The sequence below is a fragment of the Phyllopteryx taeniolatus genome, chromosome 1 (genome assembly GCF_024500385.1).
Source record: "Phyllopteryx taeniolatus isolate TA_2022b chromosome 1, UOR_Ptae_1.2, whole genome shotgun sequence".
NCBI classification, from domain to species: domain Eukaryota; kingdom Metazoa; phylum Chordata; class Actinopteri; order Syngnathiformes; family Syngnathidae; genus Phyllopteryx; species Phyllopteryx taeniolatus.
The window spans coordinates 50,738,225-50,761,554 of record NC_084502.1 but is presented as its reverse complement, the minus strand read 5'-3'; the positions used below and the strand labels follow the sequence as shown (position 1 = coordinate 50,761,554).

The following is a 23,330-nucleotide window of genomic DNA, read 5'->3' as shown; positions in this document are numbered from 1 at the left end:
AATTATTTTACACTTATAGCTCTAATTATTTTACACTTATATCTCTCGTGTATTCATTGGCTTGTAATTTTGCTGTTCAAACTTGGTTACTCTCTGCTACAACACAGTTCCCGCCAGACCAATGTGACAAGTGTATTTGAATCACCCAATCACTTATTTAGGTGCGTTGCAACTTCATGACACGATAGCTTATTAATTAGCATCATGGTTTTCCGTTTTTCCTACCAACTCCTCGCCCTCCGTGATAACAAAAACGATACGTGTAAGATGCATGGTAAAAAGCGTAGTTTATTCACTACCATAGAAGCGATGATTAGTAACTTACAATGCGTTGACACCAGACGCAAAGAGAACTTTTACCTCTACAACTTGCCAGCCGGTGGTTAGGGAGGCATAATAAAATAGCATGCCCCAAGCAGCCACACCCCCTCTTTTTTTTTTTATATATATAAAGTAGTATAGTGTTTATTTCCATCCATCCATCCATTTTCTGAGCCGCTTCTCCTCGCTAGGGTCGCGGGCGTGCTGGAGCCTATCCCAGCTGTCATCGGGCAGGAGGCGGGGTACACCCTGAACTGGTTGCCAGCCAATCGCAGGGCACATAGAAACAAACAACCATTCGCACTCACAGTCATGCCTACGGGCAATTTAGAGTCTCCAATTAATGCATGTTTTTGGGATGTGGGAGGAAACCGGAGTGCCCGGAGAAAACCCACGCAGGCACGGGGAGAACATGCAAACTCCACACAGGCGGGGACGGGGATTGAACCCCGCACCTCAGAACTGTGAGGCTGACGCTCTAACCAGTCGGCCACCGTGCCGCCAGTGTTTATTTCATTTAATTCATTTATGAAATTTTCATCATAGTGGCCTGACACAATGGAGTACTGGCCGCAAATGTCGGACGTTGGATTTTTATCCCCCCAATATCCAAAACAATCAGTGCTATGGTCAGAATGAGTCAGCGTTCTGTGATTTCCGTAACAAAATACGTAAGTTTCGTAACATTTGGCAGCTCTGCGACAGTAAATGACAGGGTACATATACAGTGCCACCAGAAAGTATTTACACTTCTTCACGTTTTCCACATTTCAGTATAGTTTTCATCAGAAAAATGACACTATGACACTCAAACTTAAGCTCAGGTGCATCTGATTTCCACTGATCATACTTGAGATGCTTCTCCAACTCGAATGGAGTCCACCTGTGGTAAATTCAGTTGATTGAACATCATTTGGAATGGCACACACCCGTCTATATGAGGTCTCATTGTTGGCAGTGCATATCACAGCAGAAACCAAGCAATGAAGTCTAAGAAATTGTCTGCAGACCTCGGATACTGGATTGTGTCAAGGCACAAAACTGGGGAAGGATACAAAAGAATTTCAGCAGCATTGAAGGTCCCAAAAAGCACTGTGGTCTTGATTATTTGGAAATGGAAGAAGTTTGGAACCACCATCACCCTTCCCAGATCTGGCCGTCCGACCAAGTTGAGTAACCAGGGAAGAAGGGCCTTGGTCAGAGAGGTGAACAACTCTATGATCAAGGCATAGCTGCAGCCTTCCCTTGCGGAGATAGGCAAACTATCCAGAAGGTCAACCATTGCTAACGCAATCAGGCCTTTATGGTGGAGTGGCCAGACGGAAGCCACTTCTCACTAAAAGGCACACGGCAGCCCGCTTGGAGTTTGCCAAAAGGTACCTTAAGGATTCTCAGACCTTCAGAAACAAAATTCTCTGGTCTGATGAAACCAAAATAGAACGTTTTGGCCTGAATTGCAAGCGTCATATCTGGTGAAGAAGAGGCACTGCTCATTACCTTGCTAACACCATCCTTACTGTGAAGCATTGTGGTGGCAGCATCATGCTGCGGGATGTTTTTTTGCTGCAGGAACTGAGCGACTAGTCCGCATAGAGGGTAAGATGACAGCTGCCAAATATAGAGAAATTCTTCAAGAGAACTTGCTTCAGAGTTCTGGAACTCAGACGAGGGTGTCGATTCACCTTCCAACACGACAATGACCCAAATCACACAGCCAAGATGACAAAGGAGTGGGTTCAGGACCAGCCTGTGAATGTCATTGAGTGGCCCAGCCAGAGCCTGCACTTGAATCCAATCGAACATCTCTGGAAGGACCTAAAAATGTCTGTCCAATGACGTTGCCCATCCACCCTGACTGACATTGAGAGGATCTGCAGAGAAGAATGGGAAAAAAGACCCCAAAACAGGTGTGCCAAGCTCGTAGAGACAAAGTTGTGTCCTCGCTCCGCTGCTCTTCTCTCTCTACACGAACGACTGCATCGCAACGCACCCGGCTGTAAAACTGAAGTTTGCAGATGACACCACTGTCATCGGCCTAATCAAAGACGGTGACGAGTCTGCATATCGACAGGAAGTGGAGCAGCTGGAGCTGTGGTGCGGCCGACACAACCTGGAGCTGAACATGCTCAAGACTGTAGAAATGATCGTCGACTTCAGGCGGCATCCTTCGCCACAGCTGCCCCTCACGCTTTCCAACTGCCTTGTATCAACCGTCGAGACCTTCAAGTTCCTTGAATTGCAGTCACTTCAGGACCTGAAGTGGGCGATCAACATCAACTCCGCCCTCAAAAAGGCCCAGCAAAGGATGTACTTCCTGCAGCTTCTGAGGAAACACGGCCTGCCACAGGAGCTGTTGAGGCAGGTCTACACAGCGGTCATCGAATCAGTCCTGTGTTCTTCCATCACAGTCTGGTTTGGTGCTGCTACAAAAAAGGGCAAACTCCGACAGCAACGGAGAATAAAAACTCGGTACCCCCCTACCCACCCTTGAGGACTTGCACGCTGCCAGAACTAAGACAAGAGCGTGCAAAATCCTCTTGGACCCTCCACATCCTGGTCACCAGCTCTTCCAGCTCCTTCCCTCAGGTAGGCGCTACCAAACAATATAAACTAAAACAAGCAGACATTCCAACAGCTTCTTCCCGCTTGCCATCAACTTCTTAAACAGCTAACCTACAATTCCATTGCAACATGCTGCCAATTTTGTCTTGAGTTTGTTGTCACATTTCTGTCGGGCCAATTATACATTACTCGTGCACTCACTGTCGTAATCTCGCCACGCTGCACTATTTGCATATCTGTTGTTGACCAATACTGACCACTCATGCCAGAGTACCATATGCACCACTTGCACACTGACTGAGGAGTGAGTATATGCAACATTCTCACAATCAACATTATCCCAGATTATCGCACTACTAGTCACTTTAAACTGCATACATTCCTTGTTTTTTGCTCTTTGTTTGACTGACAAAAAAGAGAAAGCGCTCGCTGGTGATAGCGTGACTGGGGCAATTAACAAAAAAAAATACACTATGAATCAACTGACAATGAACAAAAGCAATGTGCAACAAATTGGCCCAGAGCAATTTATCTTTTAAATGACAATGTGACGTCCCACTTTCAGATTTTTTTCTCACATAACAAATGAATTACACCTATTGAATGTTCAAATGCATCACAGCCATCCTTTTTGTTGACAGCAATCGCTAGCTCAAAGCTAATACACAAAATTAATGAAAAACACCATTAACGAGCTAACGAAAATTAGCAATGAACTCACGACACATATCTCTCAAAATAATCAATATTGGTACACAAGCGCTGTATAACCACATACAACAGGCAACATAAAACTCACTGGTATATATTCTTCAAATTCTGTGAAAAACTAGGTATGATAATATTTTATCGTGACTTCTTATTTCTTTGTTACTGTGTGTAGCTCATTGCATGCATCACACTGGCCCTCAGAGGCCAAGACGTGCACAGCAAAAAAAAGTGATTATCAATAAAACTACCGTAATTTCTCATGTATAATGCATTTTTTTCCCCTCAAAAAAATTAGTCAAGTCAATAGTGCGCATTATACATAGGTATAGGAGAAAATGAAAGACTTTTACATTTTTTAAATGTATGCCGCCATCTAGGTTATGAAAAAGCTGTACACTTTCATTCCAATATGCCACCGCCGTCTCGAGGTTATGAAAATGTTGTACCCTTTCATTCTAGCATGCCACCTCGAGGTTATGAAAAAGGTGTAGCCTACAATTTCATTTCAATATGACAGAGGTACATATGACTGCATATATGTACAACCCCAATTCCAATGAGGTTGGGATGTTGTGTTAAACAAATCAAAACAGATACAATGATTTGAAAATCATGTTCAACCTATATTTAATTGAATACACTACAAAGACAAGATATTTAATGTTCAAACTGACAAACTCTTGTTTTTAGCAAATAATCAACTTAGAATTTTATGGCTGCAACACGTTCCAAAAAAGCTGGGACAGGGTCATGTTTACCACTGTATTACATCACCTTTTCTTTTAACATTCAATAAACGTTTGGGAAATGATGACACTAATTGTTGAAGCTTTGTAGGTGGAATTCTTTCCCATTCTTGCTTTATGTACAGCTTCAGCTGTTCAACTGTCCGGAGTCTCCGTTGACGTATTTTACGCTTCATAATGTGCCACACATTTTCAATGGGAGACAGGTTTGGACTGCAGGCAGGCCAATCTAGTACCCGCACTCTTTTACTACAAAGCCACACTGTTGTAACACGTGCAGAATGTGGTTTGGCATTGTCTTGCTGAAATAAGCAGGGGCGTCCATGAAAAAGACGTTGCTTGAATGGCAGCATATGTTTCTTCAAAACCTGTATGTACCTTTCAGCATTAAAGGTGCATTCACAGATGTGTAAGTTACCCATGCCATTGGCACTTACACAGCCCCATACCATCACAGATGCTGGCTTTTGAACTTTGCATCCATAACAGTCCGGATGGTTCTTTTCCTCTTTGGCCCGGAGGACACGACGTCCACAATTTCCAAAAACAATTTGAAATGTGGACTCGTCGGACCACAGAACACTTTTCCACTTGGCATCACTCCATCTTAGATGAGCTCAGGCCCAGAGAAGCCGGCGGCATTTCTGGGAGTTGTTGATAAATGGCTTTTGCTTTGCATAGTAGTGTGTCAAGTTGCACTTACGGCTGTAGCGCCGAACTGTATTTACTGACATTGGTTTTCTGAAGTGTTCCTGAGCCCATGTGGTGATATCCTTTACACATTGATGTCGGTTTTGGATGCAGTGCCACCTGAGGGATCGAAGGTCACGGGCATTCAATGTTGGTTTTCGGCCTTGCCGCTTACATGCAGTGATTTCTCCAGATTCTCTGAACCTTTTGATGATATTATGGACCGTAGATGATGAAATCCCTAAATTTCTTGCAATTGTACGTTGAGGAACATTGTCCTTAAACTGTTCGACTATTTTCTCACAGACTTGTTGACAAAGAGGTGAACCTGGCCCCATCTTGGTTATGGTTATGTTATGTTTAAATGATCATGCTTTTCTGAAATGCTTGAACGTTTAACTTGAATCCCATCAAAATAAAATTTAAATCTTTGTTTTCTTTAAAGAATTGTACCCATCTTACAAATTCTGCCTGGGTAATTAAAATTACCCATATGAGCACAACTGTGTGTTTTCTCATTTACCAAATTAAAGTAGGGCTGTAAATTTCAAAATAAGAGCAAGTAAATAAAAATAAAGTATGTGTTCAAATAAAGTGTTTAACTTCAGAAAAATTCTTTGAAAAAACTACCTAAATACAGATAGTACTTCATGTTTTGATCATATGGGTAGAAGCAAAATCATGCATTGTAAAAATGCATTATACATAAGTTGAAGGGTTTTCCATAATTTTTAGGTCAACTTTGGGGGTGCGTATTATACATTGGGTGCGCATTATACACGAGAAATTACGGTAAACCCCAGTTGCGTGCAGAAGTTCAAAAGTGTATTGCCGCACATGTAGAGAAAGCAAATGATGTTCCCATCATACACTGAAAGTTAAAAAAAAAAAATTATTTGAACTTTGTTATTTTGCACTTTAAAAGTATAATTTGTATTTATTTATTTTTTTATTTAATCTATTTAAATGTAGAATATGCTTACATTTAAGTTCAGCAGTGGTTATGTTGTAATTTAAATATATATTTTGTTACTGGTTTTATTGGTTAGGGTTAGTTTTTCGTGAAGCTTTCATTGTATACATTTTATTCAATTGTAGGACATTTTTAAAGTTACTTTTTGTTACCCATTGGTTTACAATAAATCGTTCAGTTTTTCTCGTACCTACTTTGCGGATTATTGTTCTGAGTAATATCACTTCATCATGCCTTTTCTAACATTTTATACTACTAAATAAATAAAGTATGTATAATCATTGCTGATATCGGAACGGACCGATATCGGCCAAAATTCAACTCTGCGATAACAGATTGGAAGTGAAAAAGTTGGATCGGGACATCCCTGTTTATAACAGTGGGTTTTCACTTATTTCTATATTGTACTATATTTATTTTCAAACAAAGACTGATAAAAAAGGCTAAGTATAACTTAATTTTGAGGCTGCAACGGATTAATTGCATTTCTGTTCAATGGGAAACATTACCTAGGTTTAAGAACATTTCAGGTTACAAATGGGGTCATGGAACGAATGAAGTTTGTAACCCAAGGTTCCACTGTATTAGGAAAACTAAGTGGCTAAAAGGTACGGCACACGTCCAAACATCGATACATCATGATAGGTTCTGTCACACACTCACAGGAATTCCCTGCAGTTGTGGTTTGTCCAGCAGGTTGTGGAGTTCGTTCTTGGAGGCTTCAATCTTCTCTGCATCAGCTGCATCCACCATGTATCTGCAAACACAATACAAGCCTTTTTCTCTGAGAACAACACACACGATAAAGAGGAGGAGAAAGCGTGAACCATTAAGGAACGCTTACACTATGGCGCTCACTCCTCGGCAGTAACGCTCCCACATGCTCCGGAAACGAGGCTGCCCGCCTATGTCCCACAGCTGTACACACACGCGCACATTACACTTCCATTGAGGACGTTGTCATGGTGACAGAGCGAGGACCCACCTTGATGGTGACGTTGCCCTTGGTGATCTTCCTCATGTTGAAGCCCACCGTGGGAATCATGTCTTCACTGAACTGACCTGACTAGAAGAATTATAACATCCAAAGCATTCATGTGTCAGTCTATCATTCAGTCATTGATTGGAATCGTGTGTGCGTGCATTTGTGTGTGTGTGTGACCGATCTTTACAATAGACATCATAAACATGGACCCAGCCTTGCCGAGAGATCTGTGAAGACACCTCATTCATTTGCTGTTTTAAAGATGTACCAACGATTTTACAATCAAAGCCATATGTGCATAATAAAGTCCAAACAAAGTACAATTGTCCCTCGCTATATCACAATTCACAACTCATTGCAGGTTCAGTGCAATTTTTAAAATTGTACAGTACAGTGCAGTTATTCAACTGCATGTCTCCGATAAACATTGTAAGCTAATTGAATATAGCCTACCACCCGCTAGTTAGCACAACAGCCGCTGGTGCACTTAACATCGTTTTGTTAAACAAACTGTAACAAAATACAGTACTCAAAAACATTCTAAGTACACTTGCTGGTAGCCTCATCTAACACCATCACTGTAAACCACAGTAGCTAATGCTATAGCCAGAAAAAAGCCTATCTACAGGACATAATCATACGTTCACTTGCACATCACTCAACAGAGAAGACCCACCTCAGGATTTTTGGCGCCAATCACTGATCAGCGAGTTTAAAAAAAAACGATAACCGATCACAAGATGGAGCAATGTGTCGATTTAAATGACCTGTTCATTTACTGTATATACTTGTGTACTTAATTACTCCAAAAATGATACTTACAATAAATAATGTATCTTTGATCTATTTATGCCAGTGAGGCATAGTGATAGACAGAACAAATGAATGGTCTTCTATTAGATGGTATGAAGTACATACGGTGATTAATGTAGCCACTTTTTGTGACATTTTTGTTTGTTGGTGTGCCGTGAGACTTTTCAATTGTAAAATATATGCCTTGGCTCCATAAAGTTTGGAAATCACTGCTCTAGTCAGGTCATGTATTCTAATCAGTCAGGTCAAACCAACATAACAACATGACAGAAATAATGGGTGCTAACTTATTGTAATTAAATTACTTCACCTACACCGAAACTTTAGAGCATGATTCGACAGAACGGCAGCATTTTTACACACAAGCGTTAGTGCTAGCACTCGCTTGCTAGGCTACATAACGTTTTGTTGCCTGCTTGCGAGCCGTATCGTATTAAAAGTACTTGAACATACCTCAAGCAAGCCTGAAACGAACGTCCTCTCCTGTCCTGAGCACCGGTGACCACCACCACACGTTTTTCCCCATTTTGTCCTTATAATACAGTCGGCGCGATCCACTCGTTGTCGTCGCCACGGTAACGGTAAGTGTATCCGGTCGCATTTGAGTTAACAAAATAAAGCCCAATGATCGTAAAAAACGTGATGCGGTGGTATCGAAATACAAGATTTTATTACAGTCGTCTAGCATTGTGCAATTGTGAAAGAGCAAATTTGTCTTGTAGTCTGATCCAGGCATTACTTGTTGTCTGTCTCAGACTTGTTGTCTGTCCCATACCGCTGACATGTTTTTGTTTTTTTTAAAATAATTTTATTGGCAGTCAGATATTTACAGTACGTCGTCAAAAGACACACGACAAGGCTAAAAAGAAACTAGTTTTTGGATGCAAATATACTGTACATGATGGCAACACGGAGTAAATGTCTTTTGCGGAGCCGATCGATCTGCAATTATGACATCAAAGCTGATCAGCATAAAATGCTAATTATCAGCTGATCAGGACGATAAAATCGGTGTAAAGTCGAACAGATACAGTATGTATTGGTAGATACGACACACCCATTCTGAGCTACATTGGTTGGGAAGTTCGGTTGTGGCTCAGTAGGTAAAGCAGGTCGTGCAGACTGGTTTGAGTCCCGGCTACGACTGTCCGCATGTCGAGGTGTCCTTGGGCAAGACACTGAACCCTAATTTGCTCCCAGTGGGCCTGGCACCGCCTTGCATGGCAGCAGTCACCCACTGGTGTATGAATCTGTGTGTGTGTGGGTGAATGTGAGGCTTTGTAAAGTGCTTTGGGCACTGTGATGGTGTAGATAAAGCACTAAATAAGTGCAGTCCATTTACCATTTACTAGAGAGATCCAAGCCGTCAGCGCATTCCATGTGTGTGGATGGCAAGAAAACCAAAAGACCAAGGATGTCTATACATTGTGCTGCATATGGTTGTGTAAAACGCCTTACAATTACGAAAGGGGAACTGGGAGTCCCTTTCACATGTAAAAATATATATTTGAAATATATATTTTTTTCAAATGTTCTGTATTGATAGCATACACTTTGGTGTTGACAAAACAGTAATCCCTCATGAAAATCGATGGCGAAATGAGCAAATTACGACTTCATTTTAGTGTCCATGCATTGCCTTCTGTAAGAACAACAACCTCCCCAACATTGCTGCCATGTACGCATGTTGGCGAGCTGGGCTACTACAGCATGCTGGCACATTATGAGGATTCTCACATAGTTTCTAGGCAGGACATGCCCCACTGCAACATGATTGGCTCATGCGTTGCGGGAAAGGACAGGCTACGCAGATGTAACGAGATGACCATCCCAAACATGTATCACATTTGTGCGAAATAAAAACAAAGAAGTTTGTTATGGTTAGGTTAAGGGCTAGGCTTGAGTCTTAAGGTGGTTTAGGATGGGTTAACCTTTACCCATTGGGGTGGGTTTAGGTTAGTGGGAAACAAAGGCGCCACATTTAAATCACATACTTCTTTTCCCAGTCTAGAAGCAGTAGGACATATTCTACAGGGATACAACAGCCAATCGTAGTGCAGTGGCTCGTGTCTGTAATATTGGAGCAGGACGTATCCTGCCTAGAAACTAGTTGGGAATACTAATAACGCCGCGATGGCGTATCTAGTGTTCATGGCATACACAATTATCCACAGCGCTGTTGCATAAATGCTCACCACATATGTGCGTTACAGAGAGGCCAGTACACGGTTGTGTCTGGCCAGTGGCCACCACATATCTACGGTCCCCTCTTAAAGTATTGGAATGGCAACCTCAATTCCTTTGTTTTTGAAGACATTTGGGTTTCATATCAAAAGATTAATATAAGACAAAAGTTCAGAATTCCAGCTTTTATTTGCCACGTCAACCATATTAGTGGGCCCGGGGAGAGGTATAACCACTTGAAACATGGTTGCAAATAATATTAATAACGAAATAGTCAGTGATCAAAGTAAGAAGCAATTGTGTGTGTGTGTGTGAGAGAGAGAGAGAGAGAGAGAGAGAGAGAGAGAGAGAGAGAGAGAGAGAGAGAGAGAGAGAGAGAGAGAGAGAGAGAGAGAGAGAGCGAGAAAACTTCAGTGAGTTTTACTGCAGAAAAGCACACACGGTTGCGAGGGATGGCTTGAGAATTATGCACGTGTGCGACAGGAAAGCATTCACATCAAAAACTTTGGGGAAATAACTGCCGTTTAACTATTTCTGCTGCTGCACGAGGAGCCTGCAGCTGCATACGAACACACGAGAATGACAGAAACACCCACAATAGGCAATGAGAGAACATGCATCCTTCCGCAGTTGTGTTGATGAGTCTTTCAGCTCACACTGGTGACCTGCTGGCCAGTAGCTGCGTTGAGGATGAGCTACATCTGTACCTCAAAGAGCCAGTGATTGACAGGTGCAGAGGGGGTGGAAGTGACAGCTCGAACTCTCTATTATTTACTTGATAAAAGTTTAGAGATCTATTTTTCTTAGTTTGCAGTAAACTTTAGAAGAAATACTGCTTACCCTGGAAACTCCTTGCACTTTCTTTGTTTTTTTAAAATCCATTTTCCATACCGCTTATCCTCACCAGGGTCGCAGGTGTGCTGGTGCCTATCCCAGCTGATTCTGGGCGAGGCAGGGTACACCCTGAACTGGTCGCTAGCCAATCGCACGGCACATAGAAACAACCAACCATTCGCACTCACATTCACACCAACGGGCAATTTAGAGACTTCAATTAACCTACCATGCAAGTTTTGGGCCAGAGTGATCTTTGGGTTCTTCTTTAACTCTCTCACCAAGGCTCTTCTCCCCCAATTGCTCAGTTTGGCCGGACAGCTAACTCTAGGAAGGGTTCTGATCGTCTCAAATGTCTTCCATTTCAGGATTATGGAGGCCACTGTGCTCTTAGGAATCTTAAGTGCAGCAGAATTTTGTTTGTAACCTTGGCCAGATCTGTGCCTTGCCACAATTCTGTCTCTGAGCTCTTCAGCCAGTTCCTTTGACCTCATGATTCTTATTTGCGCTGACATGCACTGAGCTGTAAGGTCTTATATTGACAGGAGTGTGTCTTACCTAATCAAGCCCAATCGGTATAATCAAACACAGCTGGACTCCAATGAAGGTGTAGAACCATCTCAAGGATGATCAGAACAAATGGACAGCACCCAAGTTAAATATATGAGTGTCACAGCAAACGATCTGAATACTTATGGCTGTGTGATTATTTTAGTTTTTCTTTTTTAATAAATCTGTAGAAATTTCAACAATTACGTTTTTTTCTGTCAATATGGGGTGCTGTGTGTACATTAATGACGAAAAAAAATGAATTTAAATGATTTTAACAAATGGCTGCAATATAAAGAAAAATAAGGGGGTCGGAAAACTTTCCATACCCACTGTATTATGGCTGTAATATCTGTCTTTTTAATGTTTTTATTAGACTTTACACCGATTTTATCGGCCTTATCTGTATCGGCCGATAATTAGTAGTTTATGCTTATCTGCTGATCGGCTTTAATGTCATAATTCGCCGATCCGCTCCGCAAAAGACATTTACTCCGCGTCGCCATCATGCACAGTATATTTGAATCCAAAAGCTAGTTTATTTTTAGCCTTGTCGCGTGTCTTTTGGTATAGTCCTGTAAATATCTGACGGCCAATAAAGTTATTTAAAAAAAACATGTCGGCAGTGTTGAACAGACAACACATAATGCCCGGATCAGACTACATGACAAATTTGCTCCTTCGACGTTGCACTCTGTCAGACTACTGCAATAAAATCCTATATTCTGATACCACCGCATCCCGTTTTTTACGATCATTGGGCTTTATCTTGTCGTTACCATGGCGACGACAACAAGAGTGGATCGCGCCCACTAGGAGGACAAAATGGGGGGAAACGTGTGTTGGTGGTCACCAGTGCGCAGGACAGCAGAGGACGTTCGTTTAAGGCTTGCTTGAGGTATGTTCACGTACATTTAATACGATACGGCTCGCAAGCAGGCAACAACAACATACGTTATGTAGCATAGCAAGCGAGTGGTAGCACAAACGTTTGGACGTAAACATACCGCCGTTCTGTCGAATCATGCTCTAAAGTTTCGGTGTGGGTGAAGTCATTTAATTATAAATCAAGTAATTTAATTACAGTAAATTTGCAACTATTATTTCTGTTATGTAATGTTGGTTTGACCTGACTGATTAGAATACATGATCTGACGAGAGCAGTGATTTCCAACCTTTATGGAGCCAAGGAAAATATTTTACAATTGAAAAATCTCACGGCACACCAACAAACAAAAATGTCACAAAAAGTGGATACATTAATTACTGTATTTACTTCCTGCCATCTAATAGAAGACCATTCATTTGTTCTGTCTATCACTATGCCTCACCGGCATAAATAGAGGAACAAAGATACATTTATTGTAACTATAATTTTTTGACCAATTAAGTACACACAATAGACACATTCCTCCATGTTGTGATCGGATCGGTGATCGGTTATCGTTTTTTAAGCTCGCTGATCGGCCCCAAAAATCCTGATCATGTAAAGCCTAATTTTTATCACATCAACCTTCTCATGGTGGATGCAGTTCTATCCTGAATCAAAGTACCAGTATATGAGATTTTGACATTCCATCATCAAAAATATCTGTGTCTATGGATTAATTCAAAATAAATAAAACAAGTCTACAAAACAGATCTCAAATGTGAAAATTTAAACTTAGCATTCTATTTTGCAAATAAAAGAAATAACATTGCTGATAGACAATTGGATAGTTTATGATTGGGCAAGGCGGCCGACTGGTTAGCGCGTCTGCCTCACAGTTCTGAGGACCGGGGTTGAATCCCCTGCCCCGCTTGTGTGGAGTTTGCATGTTCTCCCCGTGCCTGCGTGGGTTTTCTCCGGGCACTCCCACATCCCAAAAACATGCAAGGTAGGTTAATTGACAACTCTAAATTGCCCATAAGTGTGAATGTGAGTGTGAATGGTTGTTTGTTTGTATGTGCTCTGTGATTGGCTGGCAACCAGTTCAGGGTGTTACCCGCCTCCTGCCCGATGATAGCTGGGATAGGCTCCAGCACGCCCGCGACCCTAGTGAGGCGAAGCGGCTCAGAAAACGGATGGATGGATGATTGGGCAATAGTCTTGGTCTCTATTTTGTGCAATGTACTTCTTGTATGCGTACAAGTAGTACATGTAAGAAGAAACAAATTTATGACATCTCCTCTTGCATGCTATTTATATCCATCCATCCATCCATCCATTTTCTGAGCCGCTTCTCCTCACTAGGGTCGCGGGCGTGCTGGAGCCTAACCCCAGCTGTCATCGGGCAGGAGGTGGGGTACACCCTGAACTGGTTGCCAGCCAATCGCAGGCTATTTATATCATATTTCCTATATCCACAATTGCTGCTGAAACAATTCAAATGTCCCCATTGTGAAACAAATAAAAGTTATATTATAACTATTAATAATAATAATATATTTTTAACCTGCCCACTTTCTGATGTGATGCGTGTCTTGACGTACTAATTCATTTCCGGTTCAGACGTGGTGTCCTGTGTGGATGTGTATTATTTTATATTCACCTCTAAACACGTAATAATTATTTTGTTGTTCAAAGGTGGTTACTCTCCGCGAAAACGCAGTTCCAGCCAGACGTGGGTGACAAGTTTATTGTTTCACCAAATCACTTAATTTGATGTTTTGCGACTACATGACACGATAGCTTAGCAATTAGCATGGCTTTGACATCATCTTCTCCCTTTATGACACTTTTGTAAGAAGTGTCGCTTATTCGCCATCATGGAGGCGAAGATCAGTGACTTCACTGCATTGACAACAGACTCAAAGAGAACGTTCGCCTCCGCAGCTTGGGGGTAATAAAACGGCGTGCACCAAGCAGCTGTTCTATGTGTAGTGCTGGAAATGTCAGATGCTGGATTTTTGTTACGGCTGTAAAGAGTCAACGTTCAGTGATTTCTGTAAAATACAGTTGTTCCGTAACATCTGGCAGCTCTGCATAAGAAACAATCCAAAGGATTGTTATTATTTAAATTAGGTAGAAATTGGCATGTGTTCCGTGAATCCAGCCATCCATTTTCTTCCACTTATCCAAGGTCAGGTCGCGGGGGCAGTAGTTTTAGCAGGGAAGCTTAGGGAGAGTCCGGATACCCTGCAGAGGAAACTCATTTCGGCCGCTTGTATCCGGATCTTGATCTTTCGGTCAGGACCCACAGCTTGTGACCATAGGTGAGGGTAGGAACGGAGCTCGACCGGTAAATAGAGAGCTTCGCCTTAGCTCCTTCTTCACCACAACGGAGCGATACAAAGTATCACTGCATCACTGCAGCGATCCACCTGTCGATCTCCCGTTCCATTCTTCCCTCACTCGTGAACAAGACCTAAAGATATTTGAACTCCTCCACTTGGGGCAGGATCTCATCCCGACCTGGAGAGGGCGCGCCTCCCTTTTCCGACTGAGGACCATGGTCTCAGATTTAGAGGTGCTAATTTACATCCGAGCCGCTTCACACTGGGCTGCGAACCGCTCCAGTAAGAGTTGGAGATCACGGCATAATGAAGCCAACAGAACCACATCTGCAAAAAGCAGAGATGCAATACTGAGGCCACCAAACCGGACCCCCTCTACGCCTCGGCTGCGCTAAGAAAGTCTGTCCATAAAAGTTATGAACAGAATCGTGACAAAGGGCAGCCTTGGCGGAGTCAAACCCTCACAGACAACCAGTCCGACTTACTGCCGGCAATGTGGACCAAACTCTGACACCGGTCGTACAGGGAACGAACAGCAGTATCAGGGGGCTCGGGAACCCATACTTCCGAAGCACCCCCCCCCCCCCCCACAGGACTCCCCGAGGGACACGGTCGAGTGCCTTTTCCAAGTCCACAAAACACATGTAGACTGGTTGGGCGAACTCCCATGCACCCTTGAGGACCCTGCCGGGGGTGAAGAGCTGGTCCACTGTTCCACAGCCAGGACGAAAACCACACTGTTCCTCCTGAATCTGAGATTCACCACCACCCCAGTCTGCCAATCCAGAGGCACTATCCCCGATGTCCATGTGATGTTGCAGAGGCGTGTCAACCAGGACAGCCCCACAACATCCAGAGCCTTTCGGAACTTCGGGCGAATCTCATCCACCCCCGGGGCCTTGCCACCAAGGATCTTTTTAATCACCTCGGTGACCTCAACCGAAGAGATAGGAGAGCCCGCCTCAGAGACCCCAGACTCTGCTTCCGTATGGGAAGGCGTGTTGGTGGAATTGAGGTCTTCGAAGTATTCTCCCCACCGGCTCACGACGTCCCAAGTCAAGGTCAGCAGTGCCCCATCCTCACTATACACAGTGTTGATGGTGCACTGCTTCCCCCTCCTGAGACGCCAGATGATGCACCAGAATTTCCTAGAAACCATCCTGAAGTCGTTCTCCATGGCCTCACTCTTCACTCACTCTTCCCACGCCCGTGTTTTTGCCTCAGCGACCACCAAAGCTGCATTCCGCTTGGCCTCAAAACTCCCACAGCCCAAAAAGGTAGGTAGGACTCCTTCTTCAGCTTGACGGCATCCCTCACCGCTGGTGTCCACCAACGGGTTCGGGGATCGCCGCCACGACAGGCACCGACCACCTTACGGCCTCAGCTCTTGTCGCCCGCCTCAGCAATGGAGGCACGGAACATGGTCCACTCGGACTCAATGTCCCCCGCCTCCCCCGGGACGTGGGTGAAGTTCTGCAGGAGGTGGGACTTGAAACTCCTTCTGACAGGTGATTCTGCCAGACGATCCCAGCAGACCTTCACGATACGTTTGGGCCTGCCAGGTCGGACCGGCATCTTCCCCCACTATCGGAGCCAACTCACCACCATGTGGTGATCAGTTGACAGCTCCGGTCCTCTCTTCACCCGAGTGTCCAAGACATGCGGCCGCAAATCCGATGACACGACCACAAAGTCGATCATCGAACTGCGACCTAGGGTGTCCTGGTGACAAGTGCACGTATGAACACCCTTATCCTTGAACATGGTGTTCGTTATGGACAATCCATGATGAGCACAGAAGTCCAATAACAGAACACCGCTCAGGTTCTGATCGGGTGGGCCGTTCCTCCCAATTACGCCCTTCCAGGTCTCACTGTCATTTCCCACATGAGCATTGAAGTGCCCCAGCAGAACGATGGCATCCCGAGCGGGAGCGCTCTCCTCACACACCAGCTCGGGCTGCCAGAGAGGTGACATTCCACATCGCCAAGGTCCCCGCCTCTGGCCACCGCCCAGCACACATTGCACCCTATTAACCTACCATGCATGTTTTAGGGATGTGGGAAGAACCTGGGGTACGCGGAGAAACCCCACACAGGCACTGGGAGAACATGCAAACTCCACACAGACGGGGTTGAACCCTGGTCCTCAGAACTGTGAGGCAGATGTACTCACCAGTCAATCACTGTGCCGCCACACAAACTTCATATTGGAAGTAAAATTTTTTGCAGCTCTAACTCGAGTCACTGTCAATCTTTATTTCATACGAAGGTAAGGTATGCCAATTACGTAAGACTACATAATGCATGGTCATGCTGTACCACCCACGAAAAAGAGTGTGACCAAATCATGTGATGTTGCGACCAACTGTGAAAGTTGGTCACGCTAGTACTACCAATGGAAAAGTTAGTGTAGAGTTCTGTAAATGTTTGATTTTACATTTTATATTAATCCAGTATATGCGCAAACGACTTCGGCATTTGGCAAAACAGATCTAAGCACTTCCTCCTCGTTTAGGTGAATGGCGAAGGGAGCCATGACAAAGCAACTGTAGGAATTTTAAACGTCCATGTCTTTTTTTTTTTTTTTTTTAAACACAAGATGTCACCACAGAGCCACCAAAGACAAATGTTTAGGCTTTGCTCATGTTTCCATAGCTCATATTTGTAAAAATATATTATAAACGTGTATTTAACTTTTGTCCAAAGACACCAGCCATAGAGAAAACAAAATTATAGCAAATTCGTTTTCAAACAATCATGTAATCACACCGTAATCATGCTAGTTAGCGTACTATACACAGGAAGTCGGTGATCCCGTTTTCCGGGTTTGGTCACATGACATTTCGCATATTTGCATTTATTTACTTAAAGTGAGCAACTGCATTTTTTTTTAAGTAAATGTTTGAATTTATTATAAGGTGAGTTGTTATGCAAGTGCTTATTTAAATTTAACAACACCCCCGGATACCCACCACTGCAAATAGATTCAGGTCCTGTGGAAAACATTCAATATTTTCAGTGCATATGCAGAGACAGACAGAGATGCAGAGATGAACCCAACTTCTTAGAATATTGTTCAAACCATCATGTAAGCAACCCATAATTGTGCTAGTTATGTCAGCATATACAGGGACCCCTTAATCCTGATTTCCAGGTTTGGTCACGTGAACTTTACAATGCGAGTGTGAGGGCACTTGTGAGATTAATTTCAATCGACAGCAGAGATCGATATTGGCCAACGTGCCCAACCCCTGAGTTCATTGAAAATTGATGAATTTATCTGTTTAATTCCTATTCCACAACCTCAATTTTAATCAGAATACAGTGTGGGGAACATACAACATCCAGTATTCTTGCCCCCAAATTGTTAATATTTTCTTTCCCTTTAATAGGGTAACGTGAAAACTTCAGAGTCGCTTTCGAAGCATTGACGTCAGGTGCGCTAGGAACATTGCAGTTAAGGAAAATGAGAGCCGCCCTCAATAAGCACCTGAACAAATCTACGCATCAACCTCCAACATGGCAGTAGGTGACGTCACGTGGAAATTCTATATGCCATTTCTATGGGTCAACCCACTCAAGGCGAGGTCTGTGTATATAGGATGCCTAGGTTCTTTGCGGACCTAGAGACAGCATGTGACCGGCTCCCATCATCCACCGGTCCTGATGTGAGGACACTTTAAACACTTAATGTTTAGCTTTGAACAACATGACTCGGCTGTCGTCCACTATAAGACGCGTTAAAGCATTAAAAGAAATTCAATGATTATACTTTTGATACATGTATGACCATGATTGCAAAGCAGGAGGATATGAAGACAGTGAGGTCATCAACTCAACAATGGATGAAGCCAGATGCTAACAACTGCTTGCTAATAGCTACATTAGCCTTCTTACCGCTATCACGTTGACGAATGTGGTCTTCCCGGAATACTGCAAGCCCACGAGGGTCAGCTCCATCTCCTCTTTCCAGAAGAGCGCCTTGAACCAGTCCAGCAGTTTGTTAATGAGCGCTATCATCTTCGTCGTCCGCTGCTAATGCAAATGCAAATGCTAACGCTAGCTAGCGAACAAACTGGCTGACGCCCCTAACGAGGATTTGTCAACGTGACAACCTAAGCCAGCGACCGACAACCGAACTACACCGTCGACCTTTAGCGGCACCGATAAAAAAAAAAGACGTGTTGTTCTCACTCGCTAAGCGACTCCGTCTTTTTTTCCCCCTTTTCACTGCTGTTTACTAACGACGCCTTTTCTGCCAAACAGGAAACCGATAAAGTGTGTAAATCTACTTCCGGCTATTTCAAAGTAAAAGGCCAGCAGGACAAGTAACATATAAAAAAGAAACATCCAGTGGTGGCTGGTCAATACAAGGCGCCGCACAAGCATATGGTCACCACATAGTTTTTCTCAAAGGCAAAAAAAAACAAAAAACCTTTAAATATTCATCAAAAAATAACTTCAGCGCACCGCGGCCACCGTTATGGAAGTGATGTCGACAAGGATGTGTCGCGGTAACTATATTAGCTACACGCCTGATTTATGCAGTATCTATACACAGTGCTCCCTTGAGATGCGTGTTTAATTCGTTCCGTGACCAAAATAAATGCAATTAATCCGTTCTAGTCCCACAAAAGACATCACAATTTTTGAAACATGCTTTTATAATGACAGGTGGCAGTATATTCTGATAAAAAAAAGTATTATAGAAGAGAATGTAAATATATTTACTGGTTTTATGAAATGGCGGCTTGGTGGACTACTGGTTAGCACGTCTGCCTCACAGTTCTAAGGTTCTAGGGACCGGGTTTCAAATCCTGCCCCGCCTGTGTTGGGTTTGCATGTTCTTGCCGTGCCAGTGTGGGTTTTGTCCAGGCACTCCGGTTTCCTCCCTATTTCCAAAAACATGCATGGTCGGTTAATTGAAGACTCGAAGTCACAGGTGTCAAACTGGTGGCCCGGGGGCCAGATCCGGCCCGCCACATTGTATTATGTGGCGCGCGAAAGCAAATCAAAATTGCTCATTGTGTTCTGGTGTAATATAATTGAGATATTTTCAAGCATTTTTTTGTTACCAATCCACCTTTGAAAAGAAATGTAATAGTTGAAAAACATGTTTTTATAGGCTTCTGATTTTCAAAACTGGCTTTTCATCAATGTGTTGTGTATACTGTATGTAATTACAGTATAGGAGGTAATCTTTAATTTATATGGGTTCACAGTTGTAGCGGCCCTCCAAGGGAAGTCATAACTACGATGTGGCCCGTGACAAAAATGAGTTTGACACCCCTGTTCTAAGTTGTCCATAGGTGTGAATGTGAGTGCAAATGGTTGTTTGTTTATATGTGCCCTGTGATTGGCTGGTGATAAGTTCAGGGTCTACCCCACCTCTCGTCCAGAGTCAGCTGGGATAGGCTCCAGCACGCCCGCGACCCTAGTGAGGATAAGCGGTACGGAAAATGGATGGATATATGTTGTTTTGGAAATTAAATCAGGAAATAATCTTGTCTTTCGTAGTTTTAATATCTTTGCAAAGAGAGAAAGAGTCAAGAGAGTTTACAGTTGCTTCGCATCTCTGCCAGTCTCTGATACACATATGGAAAAACAATGTCTTATTAAACCAAAGAAAAAATGGGAGGGAGATGAGAAAAGAAGAAAGTCCTATTCACACAGTTATCTTGTCCTTGGGAGGTTGAAGACAGGATGAGAGAAGGGAAGTAAGTGCACTCATCAGTGAAAATGAAAAATACTTTTCTAACACACCTCAGGTTCATTTCTGTCACATGCTGTACATCGTTGCTGTCCTAGTTACCACATGTTGCATCAAACTATTAAGCTACTCAGTACATTTAAAAAAGGCCACACAATAACAAAATACTATTTATCAAAGTAAACTATGGGATAATACAATAAAAGAGTATATAGACTATATTTTGTCATTTTGCCATAACAATGTGCACCCAAATTCAGAGGAAAATAGACAAAGACGTACTTTTAGGGGAAAAGTTTCTCTTTAAAAAGTTGCTCGACGGTTCATTGGCGAAATGGACAGTAATGTGTGTACCTTGCACAGCCGAACTCAAACACCATATTCAGTGGGTACGGAAAGTATTCAGACCCCCTTAAATTTTTCACTCTTTGTTATATTGCAGCCATTTGCTAAAATCCATCCATCCATCTATCCATTTTCTGAGCCGCTTATCCTCACAAGGGTCGTGGGAGTGCTGGAGCCTATCCCAGCTATCATCGGGCAGGAGGCGGGGTACACCCTGAACTGGTTGCCAGCCAATCGCAGGGCACATACAAACAAACAACCATTCGCACTCACATTCACACCTACGGCCAATTTAGAGTGTTCAATTAACCTACCATGCATGTTTTTGGGATGCGGGAGGAAACCGGAGTGCCCGGAGAAAACCCACGCAGGCACAGGGAGAACATGCAAACTCCACACAGGCGGGGCCGGGGATTGAATTACGGTCCTCAGAACTGTGAGGCAGACACTCTAACCAGTCCTTCACTGTGCCGCCCCATCCATCCATCCATCCATCCATCCATTTTCTGAGCCGCTTCTCCTCACTAGGGTCGCGGGCGTGCTGGAGCCTATCCCAGCTGTCATCGGGCAGGAGGCGGGGTACACCCTGAACTGGTTGCCAGCCAATCGCAGGGCACATAGGAACAAACAACCATTCGCACTCACAGTCATGCCTACGGGCAATTTAGAGTCTCCAATTCATGCATGTTTTTGGGATGTGTGAGGAAACTGGAGTACCCGGAGAAAACCCACGCAGGCACGGGGAGAACATGCAAACTCCACACAGGCGGGGCCGGGGATTGAATTACGGTCCTCAGAACTGTGAGGCAGACGCTCTAACCAGTCCTTCACCGTGCCGCCCCATTTGCTAAAATCATTTAAGCTATTTTTCTCCCTTATTAATGTACACACAGCATCTCATATTGACAGGAAAAAATGCAATTGTTGAACATTTTGCAGATTTATTAAAAAAGAAAAACTGAAATATCACAGAGCCATAAGTATTCAGACCCTTTGCTGTGACACTCATATATTTAACTCGAGTGCTGTCCATTTCTTTTGATCATCCTTGAGATGGTTCTTCACTTTCATTGGAGTCCAGCTGTGTTTGATTATACTGATTGGGCTTGATTAGGAAAGCCACACACCTGTCTATATCAGACCTTACAGCTCACAGTGCATGTCAGAGCAAATGAGAATCATGAGGTCAAAGGAACTGCCTGAAGATCTAAGAGACAGAATTGTGGCAAGGCACAGATCTGGCCAAGGTTACAAAAAAAGTTCTGCTGCACTTAAGGTTCCTAAGAGCACAGTGGCCTCCATAATCCTCAAATGGAAGAGCTGGCCGTCCGCCAAACTGAGCAATTGGGGGAGAAGAGACTTGGTGAGAGAGGTAAAGAAGAACCCAAATATCACTGTGGCTGAGCAACAGAGATGCAGTCGGGAGATGGGAGAAAGCTCTAGAAAGTTAACCATCACTGCAGCCCTCCTCCACCAGTCGGGGCTTTATGGCAGAGTGGCCCAACGGAAGCATCTCCTCAGTGCAAGACACATGAAAGCTTGCATGGACTTTGCTAAAAAACACCCGAAGGACTCCAAGATGGTGAGAAATAAGATTATCTGGTCTGATGAGACCAAGATGGAAATTGTTGGCCTTAATTCTAAGTGGCATGTGTGGAGAAAACCACGCACTGCTCATCACCTGTCCAATACAGTCCCAACAGTGAAGCATGGTGGTGGCAGCGTCATGCTGTCTGGGTGTTTTTCAGCTGCAGGGACAGGACGATTGAAGGAAAGATGAATGGGGCCAAGTACAGGGATATCCTGGACGAAAACCTTAGACTGGGCCGGAGGTTCACCTTCCAACAAGACAATGACCCTAAGCACACAGCTAAAATAACAAAGGAATGGCTTCAGAACAACTCTGTGACTGTTCGTAAATGGCCCAGCAAGAGCCCTAACTTAAACCCAATTGAGCATCTCTGGAGAGACCTGAAAATGGCTGTCCATCAACGTTCACCATCCAACCTGACAGAACTGGAGAGGATCTGCAAGGAGGAATGGCAGAGGATCCCAAATCCAGGTGTGAAAAACTTCACTCCCAAAAAAACTCATGGCTGTATTATCTCAAAAAGGTGCTTCTACTAAATACTGAGCTGTGTGATATTTCAGTTTTTCTTTTTTAATAAATCTGCAAAAATGTCAACAATTCAGTTTTTTTTATGTCAAAATGGGGTGCTGTGTGTACATTAATGAGGGAAAAAAATTAACTTAAATTATTTTATATATATATATATATATATATATATATACTGGGTGATTAAAAAATAATACGTCAAAATCATTACGCATTTATTAAGTTTTAAAAGCATTGTAATGGACTGAATCAGTGGTCATTTGATAGGGGAGTTATCCAAGTTGGATTGGGGCTGAACGTAACCGTTGTGGTGACGTACTCCTCTGACGCCGTTCAATTGTCAAAAAAATATTTTTTTTTTTACATAAAAAATGGCGACTCCTCAGCAGAAAGCGTTTTCTGTGCTTGAGTTTGCGAAAACAAATGCCATTGTCACAGTGCAGCGTGCTTTTAGACTTTTTCTTGTGGGGGTTAAAGACAAAGTTTATGTTCCACCACTTCCAGCAAATATCAATGACAAGATTGAATAACAGCTGCAATCAACACGGTGGACCGCGACACCTTGAGGCGCGT

The 23,330-nt window shown here is 43.4% G+C and overlaps 1 protein-coding gene across 1 annotated transcript in view; it reads right to left on the bottom strand.

Annotated features, from left to right (window-relative positions):
- LOC133465348 (ADP-ribosylation factor-like protein 8A) overlaps positions 1–18,877 on the bottom strand; it is a 36,294-nt gene extending 17,417 nt beyond the window's left edge. Inside the window, exons 1-4 of the mRNA XM_061748044.1 lie at positions 18,484–18,877; positions 6,989–7,069; positions 6,848–6,921; positions 6,667–6,760 (exon numbers count right to left, since the gene is read on the bottom strand). Coding sequence (XP_061604028.1) covers positions 6,667–6,760; positions 6,848–6,921; positions 6,989–7,069; positions 18,484–18,606 — 372 coding nt within the window. The 5' untranslated portion in view covers positions 18,607–18,877. The remainder of the gene's footprint in view (positions 1–6,666; positions 6,761–6,847; positions 6,922–6,988; positions 7,070–18,483) is intronic.
- Positions 18,878–23,330: the final 4,453 nt, after the last annotated feature.